This window comes from Petaurus breviceps, unplaced genomic scaffold (assembly GCF_028583685.1).
Source record: "Petaurus breviceps papuanus isolate PSGF00001 unplaced genomic scaffold, PetGlider_PUasm1.0 90895, whole genome shotgun sequence".
Lineage (NCBI taxonomy): Eukaryota > Metazoa > Chordata > Mammalia > Diprotodontia > Petauridae > Petaurus > Petaurus breviceps.
The window spans coordinates 6,165,346-6,179,542 of record NW_027187372.1 but is presented as its reverse complement, the minus strand read 5'-3'; the positions used below and the strand labels follow the sequence as shown (position 1 = coordinate 6,179,542).

General features: G+C 36.0%; 1 protein-coding gene across 1 annotated transcript in view; it reads right to left on the bottom strand.

Moving 5' to 3' along the window:
• The window catches only part of HMCN1 (hemicentin 1), a 514,591-nt gene that overhangs the window by 376,977 nt on the left and 123,417 nt on the right, over nucleotides 1-14,197 (bottom strand). Inside the window, exons 3-4 of the mRNA XM_069074427.1 lie at nucleotides 3,534-3,692; nucleotides 2,762-2,884 (exon numbers count right to left, since the gene is read on the bottom strand). Coding sequence (XP_068930528.1) covers nucleotides 2,762-2,884; nucleotides 3,534-3,692 — 282 coding nt within the window. The remainder of the gene's footprint in view (nucleotides 1-2,761; nucleotides 2,885-3,533; nucleotides 3,693-14,197) is intronic.

Below are 14,197 nucleotides of genomic sequence, written 5' to 3'. Positions count from 1 at the left end.
CCAAATCAGTTGTTTGTGAAATGTTCCTGTGTTCATCTAATCTTTTGATCTCATTTAGGAGGCCAGATGGCAAGTATGCATGATAATATATGTGTAAATGTGTGTGTTTATGTTCAATATAGAACCATATGTTTACACAGACAAATATATGTCTACTCACAGAAGAATTTGGGATCGATACTGACCTAGACCCCAGTGAGCTAAATATGTTTCTTTTGGGTTCCAAGACTGACTACAGACATCAAGAAATGCTAATATATTTATACATGTGAAATGTGCACATGTAAATGTATATAAAATATCAACATAGTCTTATTGTATTTTTTACTGTTTTTTTATATTTAGTTAGGTAAGCTCCAAGAAGGGAAAGAAGAAAATCATATATACATTGTTTCTATGGATTTCTTGTAGATTTTTATATTGTATTCTTCTCTGACACATTTTTAATATTCTAAAGGAAACACCCGTTTCTACTTATTTTCAAGGTCAATGATAGGGTCATGTTTTTCAAACAGCCTCTGGTGCAGGACTAGGAACATTGACAAATAAAATGACATATATGTTTTTTTAAAAATACATGTTCAAAACAGGGGCTTCAGAAAAAGTCTCTATCTTAAGCCAAAAATAGAGAAAGCCCCGTCTGAATATTTAGCCAGGAGTGGTTTGTACCCAAAATAGCAGGAACAAGCTAGACATATTATTTAAAACACCAGTGACAGATTAATCAGTACAGTTTCAAGCTGTGCCAAATTCACACTCCATCAAACATCATTGTTTTTCTAACATCAGTTCTGACAGCAATGAAAACCAGAAATCAAATCTTGTAGTCGATGGTGACTTTATTTGTAGTGGGTTTTTTTTTTAAATAGATATGTTGGGAGACCTTACGTTACTGCATTTTTTTCAGTTCTCATACTTTGTATCTAATACATAAGGAGCTCAACTCTTTCTTTTTTGCTGGCAATTCCCCAGATGCCAAAAATTAGGGTGGTTTCTTTTACCTCCTTCTAGAAAATGGGTTCTTAAATGGGGTCCATGGGTAAATTGGAGGGGTCCTTGATGTGAAAAAGGTATATCTTTATTTCAATAGAATTGGTTTCCTTTGTTATCTTTTATCTTTTATTTCATTCATCATCCTAAGGAAGAATACATCACCACAACAGATTGCCAAAGAGTCCATGACACCAAAAGAAAGTTAACTCCTGTGGAAGATTCTCATAAACTATACTAGTGGGATACAAGTTTTAACCAGGCCTTCCCGGATGGAAGAGTTTCAAATATAGGCCCAGTGATAAGAACTAGTCTTGGGACCAGCCCAGTTAAACTGAGAAAAGGTTGATAACCAGAAGGATGGCCAAAAGTCTCCTTCTCCCCACAACCTTTTTTTTTTTTAATCCTTAGCCACTTAGAAGATGGTCAACTAAAGATGTGACAGGATTGTAATCTCTGTCAAGAGAGAAAGACAAAATCAGACTTCTTTTGAAATAATGAAATATTAAAAGGATTCATGTACAATTAATTCAACATTCTTCAGTCTATGACACTATAAATGTAATGCTCATGGGAAAGACTAACTCTTTACTCCAATTATCAGTTAAGAAGTAAGAGTTTAAAGAGTCCATAAGAGTTCAACTTTTAGATTTCATTATGTTTACAACACATCAAGGTTACATAAACGTATTTATAACCAATCCTTTAAGTAACAGAAAAAAACAGTTGTACTATCAAAATAAAACAGCTGTATCATTTGGCAGACTTTTTGTTCACACCTTGTAGCCTATTATGAAGTTGTAAAACCTAGTCTTTTATAATAGATTCTCCAAAAACTCTAACAAATAGTCATACTCCTGCCATTTTAATATAGAATTTAAGCATAATTGATGAGTAATTTAAGGAACATGAAACAAATTTAAATTAACAGATACCTTTTGCCAGATGAATACCTATACAGGCTTTGTATTCTCCATTGCCAGTAATATTTAGATAGACCCAAGATCTATTGATATGGCTACTTTCTTCACTGGTCAATATTTTAATAACTAAAACTATTCTAAACAATTTTTTTGTCCATGTCCTTTCCATAAATCCCCAACAGAAGATCTACTCCACACCCTAGAAGGCTCTTCATCAGAGATGTCAAACACACAGGGCCAGCAAGTGTGGCCCTAACCAAATTAAAATGTAATAGTGAAACATTTAACAAAATAAATAATAAAACTATAATATAGATCTTATTACACAATACAATAAAAATATAATGTAGATAATCTAAAAAGAATATAGATGTTAATATGTGGTTTTCTAAGAACCCACAAGGATTTTTAGGTTCCATTTCTATTCAAGTTTGATACCACTGTTCTATATCTCTTTTTGCCTCATAAATATCTGACACTGGCAAAAAGCAGTGTCAGCTGTGTTAACTAAACTCTTTTACTGAACCAAAGGATAAAAAGATTTATCATCAATTCCATTTTTCTTTAAATATATTTCTATTTAAATCTAAGTGCATTAATTATTACCCAGAAGACAATTCAGAAATTAATATAATATATTAAGACTAAATGTTAAGTCAGTAAAATGTAATCATTGAGTATCCACATGTAAAATATGGACATATGACTGAATAAAAAACAATTCTATCAAATATGTTTTATCAGTCAGGAGGGTGATGAAATCAGCCACAACTGGACAAAGTGGCTGAAAATATTGGATTCGTTATTTTTCTACTCTGATGTTTAAAAAAAAATCACACGAACTTTACCTCATTGACTTGCTTTTTATCTAAGTGAAAAATCTGACCAGAACTTGTAGATGCAATCTCTTCATATACTTTATAACCAATGTGGCCTCTGTCATCACAGTCTCCTGTCAGCACAAACACCACCTGTAATCAAAATGATTCCTAGCATAAGTATTTTAAATCCATTTGTATGGATAAGACAGGATAAGGGGGTCAAAGTTTTTAATTCCAATAATTTACCTCTGTCATTTTTTATTATATATTTTATATGGAAAATATATATAAAAGTTGGTACACAAATAATTTATAAATAACCTGATAGAAAGGCTCTTAAGCCTCTTGAGAAGATGTGTGAAGTAATGTATGAAGTCAGAAAAATGTGGGTTTAAGTCTTTCCTCTGACACTTGTTGTGTTACCATGAACAATTCACTTAATCATTCAATATTCTCAGATAATTTTCTGAGACTGAAAATTATGGATTAATTTTTTATCTGAATCAGTTCTAAGAGTTCCCACACTAAAAGATCCTTAACAATAATATCAAGATCAAAATCTGAACCCCTCTCTCTCCAAGCCCCCCCCAAAAAACAATAAAATGAAAATGAAATATCTATCCATAAAGATATATATATATACTAGTAGGTACACTAGTTTGTACATATGAGGTCTAGTGTTAGTGCTTTGCACAAATAATACAATTTTTCCACATAATAGTCAGATCTAAGAAAGTACCCCCAGTGCTACTTAGCCCTGGGGTCACATAGGGCAACCCTAGAGTGAATTTATACTTACTTGTGACTGCTTCTGTTGGATGAGTTGTAATACTTCATGAGTTAGTCGATAATCTTTAGATCGTGCATCAGTAAATACATATATGAAAGATCCAGGGAGAGAAATTTCCAGGGCAATTTTGATAGCCCCAATGCTCATTTCTGGACAATCACCACCACCCTGTTCAAAAGCACAGAAAAAATGTTATTTCATTAGTGGGGAAAAAGGCATTATCAATTATATTGGGATTCTTCTAATGAGCAAAGTTGTCTTTACTCTCTTCTAGGTATGTCCTATCCAACTGGTCTCTTTGCAAGAAACAACAGTTATGAATAAGCTATACCATACTAGTTTATATGCCCAAGTATGTTTCACACAGGTGAACATACTGAAGATAACTAAATGTTTCTATATATGAGTGTTTTACTTAGAAACAGGAGCTTTCATTGACAGGAATGTGAATATTAATGATGACATTTGACATATATAGATATAAATATATATTTATATATAAACAAATATATGTATACATGTGCTATTGTATACTATTATGTATATTAATGTTACATACTTATATGTGTGTATATAACACATGTACTATACACAAGAACATGTACTGCACACAACATAATTATATGTAAAATCCATTGCATAGGACATGGACTGGACCTGTGATTTCTTTGGTAAAGGGAACTCCCAGGGAAGGAAACTCCCTCTACCTATTCAGGTTGGTACCTGCTCTGTAATATACAATCTTAGAGAATTATCTAGAACAGCAGGGTTAAGTGATTTGCCTAGGGCAACAAAGCTAGCATGTGTCAGCAATCAGACTTGAGTCCTGCTCTTTCTGATTTTAAGGTAAGCTCAGCATCTACTTATGCCATACCCACTACATATATAGAAATGATATATACCACATTATGCATACTTGTATTAAAAGTTATGTGTATCCTTTCATTAGTATAGATTTCTATATGCACAAACATGTATTAATAGTGTATTCAATTTTAATTAGTACAGTACTGCATTTTTGCAGGTTTTGTTCAAAAAGTTCAAGCCAGCTATTTGGAACTTAGAATTAATTTTTCTCATGGAAAAAATGTTGTAAATGGTAGTAAAATTTCTAGGCTGGTTGAAGAGGCCTACTTAACCTATCAAAAAGTGGGTTCTAGGTTGGAGGATATGCATTGCATTATGGAAGAGAGAATGAAGGATAGGAGAAAGGGGAATAAGAGCCTTTTTGAGGGTTAAAGACTAACTCAGGTAACAATTCTGAAACAGTTGATTATTTTTGACATATTTTCATCTTTTCTGCATTCCTCTCTCAACCTTTATTCCAGTGGCTCATTCCCTAGACCTCAAGTGTCCTAAAGTTACATTAAATCCAAAACCAATAGTATAGCCCCATCCCCTATCCCCTGCTATCCCCCTAATCCCCACCCCCAGGTCTACCACACTTGACAAAGTTCTCCATGCTCCAAATTAAATACTTCCCATCCAACCCCAATAAAAAGCCATCAAACTTCAGTGAAATTGATTCCAAATAGGTGTAGGAGGAAACAATTTAGTTATAGAATTCTAGCATTATAAAAAATTTGAACTAGAAGGGACCATAGAAACTCTCTAGTCCAGCCCCTTCATTTTATCTACCTTAGATTATCTCTATGGACCCTTCCAGCTCTAGGTTCTATGCAAAACAAATGCTATGAGCTCTCTTAAGATATTCCTGCTTCTAATAGCTACTTTCTTTCCTCTACTTGTCTTCCTCCCTCCCCTCACAGATCCCCCTTCCTCTAAGAATCCAAATTATTTTACCCTTCCATGAAACACCAGCAATGTGACTACTCATTTGTAACAGCAGGAGTGTATTCACCCAATTGAATCTGACCCTATGAATTGATTGTTTTAGTTCTGTTTTGGTTTTTTTTTGCATTGGGGGGGGCAGTTGGGGTTAAGTGACTTGCCCAAGGTCACACAGCTAGTTTTTGTGTTCCGTGTCTGAGGCTGGATCCGAACGCAGGTCCTCCTGACTCCAGGGCCAGTGCTCTATTCACTGTGACACCTAGCTGCCCAGTTCTGTTTGGTTTTAGCCACCAATACAGAATACTGAATAATTAAGAAGGTTCTATTAAGCTCCTCCCAATTCAAAAATTCAGGAGCATTTATAGATCAGTCATTATCATCTTGAAAGGACTTAAAAAGGTCATCTAGTTAATCCTATCCCACTGAGCTTCACAGTTATGTCAATCAAGAGCCATGTTTACTATTTCATTAACTAAAAGTTATATAATTATTGCCAGTCCTATAAAGTTTAGGATGATATTCTTCAAAAAATCTGTGATTTCATCACAAAGAATATTTCTTTTGACCACTGTACCCAGTAACACCTTCACACTCTTCTAAACGACTTTTATAATTTATTTTGGCCACAGAAACTCAAGTTGATGGCCAATGTTCTGACAAGTAACCTTTTCAAATTTAGTTTGGCCAGTATTTGAATAACAGAAATAACATGCCATTGGTCTGCATTCAAACCTTTTCAGCTTAGTCACACCTGCCAAAGGTCAGCTGATTTAGAGAAGTGCCCTGAGTCATTGCCTAGTGAGGATCTTTTGAAGGAGCCAGGAATGTTTAGCCTAGAAGGGAAGACTTGGGGCGGGGGGGAAGGGGCTATGATAGCTGTCCCCAAGTATTGGAAGGACTGTCATTTGAAGTAAGGATTAGATTTGTATTGTTTGAACTCAAAAGAACCATTAGACTATAACTAAAATGTAAGTTCCTTCAGGGCAGGGATCCCCACTCCCCCTTTTTTTTTGTAAGTTTCCTGTGCTTAAACTTAAGCTAACCAAAGAAATCATTTGAACTATTTATTTTAGTTTTATACTTTGTGAAGACAAGAAATATCTGATCAACATTCTGTCTATTATAGTCCTTAATATGGTAAGTGATGATACCAGTGGCAGTCTGGCAATAGAGGAAATAGCCTACCTTAGAGACCTAGGTTCATGCACAGTCCTTGACAGAGTAATGTGTTCAATTACTGCCTCTGACATATACTGGCTGTGTGACTTAGTCAAGTCATTTACCTCATTGCCCCCTGACAACTCTAAACCCACAGGACTTAGTTACTGAGTAGTTGTTGATCTTCATTGGTAGATGGAAACTATTCACTAGAAGTTTCCAAACTGAAACCACAGGTTGGGTTTAAAATAAGCAACAACAAAATTTAACATTAGTTATTAACCCATTTTCAGGGTAAACCCTCAATATCTTTATAGATCCTATTTTGGAGTATTTGATATTTATTTTCTTCTCTCTATCCTGAAGTATTTTTATTCATCTTTCTCCAAAATTCATTGGTAAGATAACTTATCATATTTTAATTGGCCTATGATAAATTCCATGAAGCAAAGATGCAGGATAAGTAAACATTAAAATTTCAATTCTGTCTCTGTATCTCTTTAATTTTAGTATTATGCACAGAAAATACAAAAATATAAGATATACAACAGGAATGGAAATACAAAAAGGAATGGAAAAAGATGCTTGGTGAGGATAGGACTTTAGTTTAGACTTAAAGAAAGCCGGGAGATGAGTATCTAATGTGAGGAACAGCAAGGAGGGAGAAGAGTTGAGGACACCTAGGTTGTGAGTCTGAATAACTACAAGGATGATAGTGTCTGCCGCAGTAATGGGGAAATTAGGAAGGAGTAAAAAGGTTAAGGCGGAAAAAGATAAAATGAGTTCAATTTTGGACTTGCTGTGTTTAAGATTTCTACAGGACATCTAGTTCAAATTGTCTGGGGAGTGAAAATTTGAAAACTTCTCAGAATGCCTCTTAGAAATTGGTGTCAGTTTTGACTGTGGGCTTCACCCTTCTTCCCCCCTCATCTTTACTTCTGCTGTCAATCAGCAGCAAGCCCTTTCAGGAGTCTTTTGACCTCCACTCTTGCTGGCCACATCCTTATCAGCATTAGTCCCTTTAGCATTTTTCTACCTGACCTCCAACCTTGCTGGTGACTTTAGTCCCTCCCTTCTTCACTTTGGCATTTGCCAAATAAGGATAGGTACATTTAAATTGGCTATCCGTACTTCCCTGTTATTTGCCATTTGGGAAGATTTGCATGCCAAGACTTGAGCCAGCCAATGGGAGTAGGGACAGGTGGAGGGGTGGGGCGTGGGGGGTGTGAAGGGGACTTGACTTCCTTAGGTTAGAAATTCTTCTGTCTTTTGTAACATGTCTCCTCTTCATGATCAGTCATGGGGAGGACCACACTCTTCTCCTAGGGTAAGAGAATACAATTTCCTGGTTTTTTCATTAGAAATCTCCATGTTGTTGATTAAATTTTAAATGGGTTTTTCATCCCAAACAAAATTGTCCAATAGGAAGTTAAAAATGTGACTTTGGAGATCAGCAGAGAGGTTAGAGATGGACAAATAAATCTGAGATCCATCTGTACAGAGATGATAGTTGCAACTGTGAGAGTCAAAGAGATTCAAAAGGAGGTCATCAAGACTTCACTTGGAGTCCTAATGATGTCATTATGTGAAATGGGATAGAGGGAAAAGAGAGTCAGAATAGAAGCTCAGGGAAAGGGCCCAAATGGAAAAGGGATTAGATTTGTTCTGTTTGGCCCTAAAGTTGGAGCTAAAAACAACCTCCCCCCCCCCAAATTAGTGTCACTGTTCCTTTCTAACAATTGGAACTATCCAAAAAGAATCCATATCCCAAACTGGAATGGTCTACTTCAGAAAACAGTGGGTTTCTCTTCATTGTAGGTTTCCAAGCAAAGCTTGGATGGCCACTTGTTGGATATGTTGTAAATTGAACCCTGTCTCACCCCACCTCCCCACCCCCATTGACTGAATTGCATATGCACTCAGGTGCTTCCAACTTGAAACTCTGTGACTTTGGTACTAATATAAACCTATCTAAGCATTTAATTGCTCTGAGTCAATAGTACAAGAAATTTTAAGTATGAGGCTCCACAAAGAAAATCAGATCATTGTTTCACTGCTGGATTTTCTTCGAAGTTTAAATTTCCCAGGGCAGTTGAAGGTCAGACACTAGCAAAAACAATCCTCTGCAACCCTCCTTTAAGCAACTGACCTTGAACTTAACCATGTCTGCTCCCTTGAAATAGTACCTGCAGACACTTTAGAATCCTTGCTATTTGAGTCATTTCAATCAAAGGAATGTTTATGATGAAGAGAGATGGCACTAAATCCCACAGATGTAATAATCCCAAACCAGAGACATTTCTTTTATTTCTCCTGTATCTGTTCTTGAAACATTCTTCTAATCATAAAACCCTCCAAAATGTAGCCTTTGACTTTTATGGAGAAACCAACAGAAAGTCTCAAGGCAGCCAGTAAATTGAGGATGTTAAGTTAAAAAAGCAACATTTTACCTCACATATGTCAGAAATTCATGCTGGCAATGCTCACACATCCCAAAGGAGAGATCGATAGACCACTTAATTCTTTCCTGCTGTTGCAAAGCCAGTGTCTTCTTTTTTAAAAGAGATCACTCTGCCTTGAGTTCCACATTTGCAGACAGGAGTTTTTATTATAATTGCTTTGACATTACTTTTTTAGGAACATAACATTTTTCTCTGTGCACATGCACAAAATTATACACTCCAAATGTTGTTACCTTTCAGCTGATAGTCTATCAGTGTTTAAATCTTTTAACTGAAATGAGAGTGTAAACATGGTCCTGGTAATTCTCCTAGTGTTTAGTCAAACCGCTTGCCTGTCATTATCACAAATATAATTTCCTGCAATGGAAAGTAAGGATTCTCTGCCATCCCTCCATCTCAAAGCATTAAAATACAAAGTTTTGATCCTCAAAATTCTCCATTTTGTCATTTCTTTTTCATTTCCTTAAACATTTAAATCATTTCTGACCCATGTAATTATTTTATTTATAGCAAGGCTTAAATTTATATATTTGGTTGGGTGCTTTGGATTTCTTTTGGGGTTGAACCACTTGGGTCACTTTGGGAATTTAGAAATTCTGTTTCTGGCATCTTCTTCCTACAGATGTTGATCTGGGTCTTTAGTCCTTGGGAAGTAGTCTACAGAGCCCTAGATTTGGTAATAGGAAGCCCTAAATCCCTATCCTGCCTTAGATATAGCAAGTGATCATGGGCAAATTTGAGTCTTATTTCTTCATGTGTAAAATGAAGCTCAGGCTAACTGAAGTAACTTTCTCATGGGCTTGTATTTCACAGATAGCACAAAGAAGGCACAGACTTGTCAGTCTCCAGCCTCTAACGGGTTCACTCCTAATCTGGTCAGACAGGCCAACAGTTTCAGAGGGGTTAATAATCAGTTTTATTCTAGTATAGTCTTCTCAGATGGTTGCTGGGAGAACCAGCTCCAAACATCATTCCTAATCACCCTCACAGTGACTGGTGAGAAGGGGTGGGGGGTGGGGGAAGACACAACTACCCCTACATCTCGATTGGGTAAATTGAGCCAAGCACACTTGTGTACTCCCCTAAATCCCCTCAAGCCTCAATGGGGCTTGAAACAAACCACAGATTTCCCTATGGGATACCCATGGTTCTTCCCCATAGATTCCCCATGACTTTTCCCCACTCACTGACCAATGCCCACCTGCTTTATAGGGCAACAGACAAAGAAGGCATCTTGCCAACATTAAGCTCTCTGGTTTCCTTTAGCAATATCGTCATTCTGAGCAAGCATAGTAAATATCAATTATGTCACCCCTGTATGTCACAGCGCAGTCGCAATAGGACTGTCTGTGATTCCAGGAAATACTATCTAGGATTCTTGAGCCTTTTCTGGGAGTTATTATCTAATGCCTGGAAACTAGATATTGCCATAGCCATGGATCCTGAGAAACTGAACTCTACAAAGGATAACAAGATCCTCCTTACATACAGCTTGCTGAAAGGTTCAATTTTGAAAAATTTAAGGGTGATATATAAATATCAGTCATTTATATCATCCCCAACTGCATACAAATATAACTCTCTGAGGTTCCATCTGTAGCAAGCAGTGGGCTTTACTGTAAACATTAAACCTGAATAAAATGATTTTGCCCTGGTAAAACTTTACCCCCTCCCATAATTTCCCCAGTAAGTTGAAAGGTATAATGGTCAACAAGTTGTCCTTGTAGCCAGGAAAAACCAGGTTCCATTCCTACCTCTGACACACTCTGGCTGCATAACACAACCACCCAGTGCCCTAGGCAACTAAGACTAGAGATTGCAGAGAAGTGCTAGATTACCAAAGGTAAAATCCTGACCTTCTTCTATCCATGAAATCACAGGTTCAATACTTTTCCCTAAACTTTCCTTACCAAAGTTGTTTTGTTTTGTTTTGTTTTTTGCTTTTTTTTGGAGGGGGGAGGGCAGGGCAATTGGGGTTAGGTGACTTGCCCAAGATCACACGGCTAGTTAGGTGTCTGCGACCAGATTTGAACTCAGGTCCTCCTGACTCCAGGGCCAGTGCTCTATTCACTGTACCACCTAGCTACCCTGAAAGTTTTCATTTTTAAAGAGATAATGTTTATAAAACACTTTAAGGTAATGTTTCTCACAGAGCATGACACAAAATTTTGTATGGTATATGGATGATTCTATCTTTTCAGATAAAAAATTTATAAATAATTTTATTTGATCTAAATTCTACTTGTCCAGCATACAAAGTAGGGCAATCTACCAAATAAAACTTGCCTATTACCCATTTGCACTAACCACAAAGAAAATCAGATCCCAAACATACCAACAACTAAAAAAAATGGCTACTTTTATTGAAGAGAACGTGTATGGATGAAAATGTTTTCACTTTCTCAAAGCATTGCCAACCTAAACATTCAATGAGCTGCAATTCCCAATGACAAAGAATACTATAATATTTTGGGGGGAAAACCCCCACTGCTTTAACATTTTCCAGTGGAGAGAAAACTAGCTAATTTTTATAGCAAAGAGTTCCAATTAACAATCTCATTTTTACACTATTTTAAAAGTTTGAGCTATTTGTTTAGTCCTTTACTCTGATAAAATAAGATATGAACATATATGATAAAAGCTTTGTTGCTAATATGAAATATTAGGTCTAAAATCCTATTCAGTTTTATTTACTAAGTTCTATAATCAAAGCAACATTTTAAGGTGTTATTATAAAGCAAACAAATAACTTCAAGAATAGTAACAGACAGAAACATAATTAATTTCTTAATTCTTTCCCTACTGTGAACATTAACCATTATGTATCTTTTAATCTTATGACTCAGCTAATGTAGAAGTAAACACACACACACACACACATGCACACGCACAAAAATTAGCATTGGCATAATTAACAATAATAATGAGCAGCTGTGGGGCAGCTAGGTGACACTGTGAATAGAGCACCAGCCATAGAGTCAGGAGGACCCAAGTTCAAATACGGCCTCAGACACTTGACACACTAGCCGTGTGACTTCGGGCAAGTCACTTAACTCCAAATGCCCTCCAAAAATTAAAAAAAAAATGAGCAGCTATTCAAAAGTTCAAAAAATGTAGACTAAATTAATGGAAGTTTTGAATGCACAAATGCTGATCCAGATTTCTGGACTTAACAAATGTGGCTACAAACCCCACAAAATCAGGTTGCTATTTTTTGTCCTCCAGTGCTGTGCCTCAAAAATACTGTTAAGAAATATCCTTTGAAAATATTTCAGCATTTCTCTGTTGGTCTGAGTCCATAATTGAAGGAAATACATAATATTAAAATTCATAATTGTATTAAAATAATTAAAGTATCTCAATTATATACTTCTATCTCCAGAAAGAAGAAAGTCTTTTTTTTAAAGATGGTTGGATAAAACGTTATTCCTCTCATTCCTCTCTCTCAGCCTTCTTTGCTCTCTGCCCTCAAACCCATAAAAGGTATATTCATTCGTTCATGTTTGCAATAAGCCTAATCTTTTTTTCCCTTTATATATTATCAGAACTGGAAGGAGCCATATAGATAATTTAGTTTAGCCCTCTCATTTTGTAGATAAGAAGACCGAGGCCTAAAAAGACTAATGACATGCCAAGATGACACAGTTTATTATTATTAGAAGAGGAATAAAAATCCAGGCCTGCAGGCCCACCATTCAATGTAATTCTTTTATATCATATCTCTACCCTTAAACATCAAAGAAAGGAGTATAATGTAATGGAAAGTATGTTGATTAAATCAGAATTCTACCTACATATTTAAGAAATACTTCTTTCAAAATCAGAGACTCATTAGCAATCTATCCTCAAGGAAATGAGAATAAGAAGAAAACCTGTGCCCTTCCCAGATTCTCTTGATTATGAACTAAGGAGAAAATTAATTCCCAGCTGCCTCCAAGTGACTTCTCGAAAAGTAGTTTAGCCTCTCCAAAAATGGTACAGCAAAGGCATTAAGTGGGAGAGAAGCAACCATTGTTATACAAGCCATAGTGTGCAAAGCATCTTACCTCATTATGCCATTTGATCCTCGTTATAACCTTATGACGTAGGTGTTATTATAGTCCTCCATATATTGATTCAGAAACTTGGACAGAGAGGTGACCAAGGGCCCAGGATCAAATAGCCAATAAGTGTCTGAGGAAGAATTTAAATTCAGGTCTCGTGCTCTAGTCATTAAGCTGTACTGGTTCTCTCACTACCTAACTCAGAGGATTCACAGAAGGGAAAGCATTTTATAAATTATCAAGGTACTAAATAAATATGACCTACTATGACAGGAATTACTCTGTTACTCTGCAATTAAGCACAGGAGAAAAAGTCTCCCCATCCTTTAGATAAACAAGGCTAGCTAGCAATGGCCAGAGGAGGACGAGACAGGATCAATATTTAACCTAGAACATGAACTATTATCAGCTACTCAAAGGTAACCTCTGTAGGAGAAAAACTAAAGGTAAAATGTGATGACAGTTGTGCATTTCCAAGAAAAACATGATTATGATAAAATATGGCCAAAGAATCTTCTTGTTTTTCAGGCTAAGATTTCATTTGAGTCTGGAAATGGAACAAAAAGGAACCAGAAGACCCTCATGATGGCCCATGTTTCAGTACCTATTTTATCTGTCATATTTCGCTGATAGCAATATTTTCAAAGTGCTAATGGTACTTCAGACTGACTAAAAATACTTGTGTGTTGCGGAAAAGACAGATATACTTGAACATAAATGTTATTCCTCAAATGGAAGGGGGAAAATGTCCTTGTAACCTCAGTTAGTTTGATAATAATGTTTTAAAGGTTAATTCCTTAAAAACACCAGTAAGACTAAATTGATATCCTGTCAGAAAAAAAAACAATATAAAGACATAGATTAACATGTGTAATTTGCAATGACCAAACTTGATCCCAGAGCCAGGTGATAAAATGCACTTCCTGACTCTTGTATTGGAGTGGTACTTTGCAGATGCAGAATGGTGCATCACTATCACTTTATAGGTCATTTTTGCTGAAATATTTTTTCTTTGTTATAAGGGAAGATCCAGTGCAGGGGACATATAACCAGATTTGATTGTGACACAAAAAAACACAAGGCATCAACAAAATTTTATTTTTTATGCTATAGTTTCTAAGGAGAGGATGCTGTGTTATGGGAGGGAGAATTTAATTGAAACTATGAGAGTCTAAGAGAGGCATGGAGTGAAATGGTGAGCCCTGTCAAAATCCTACTG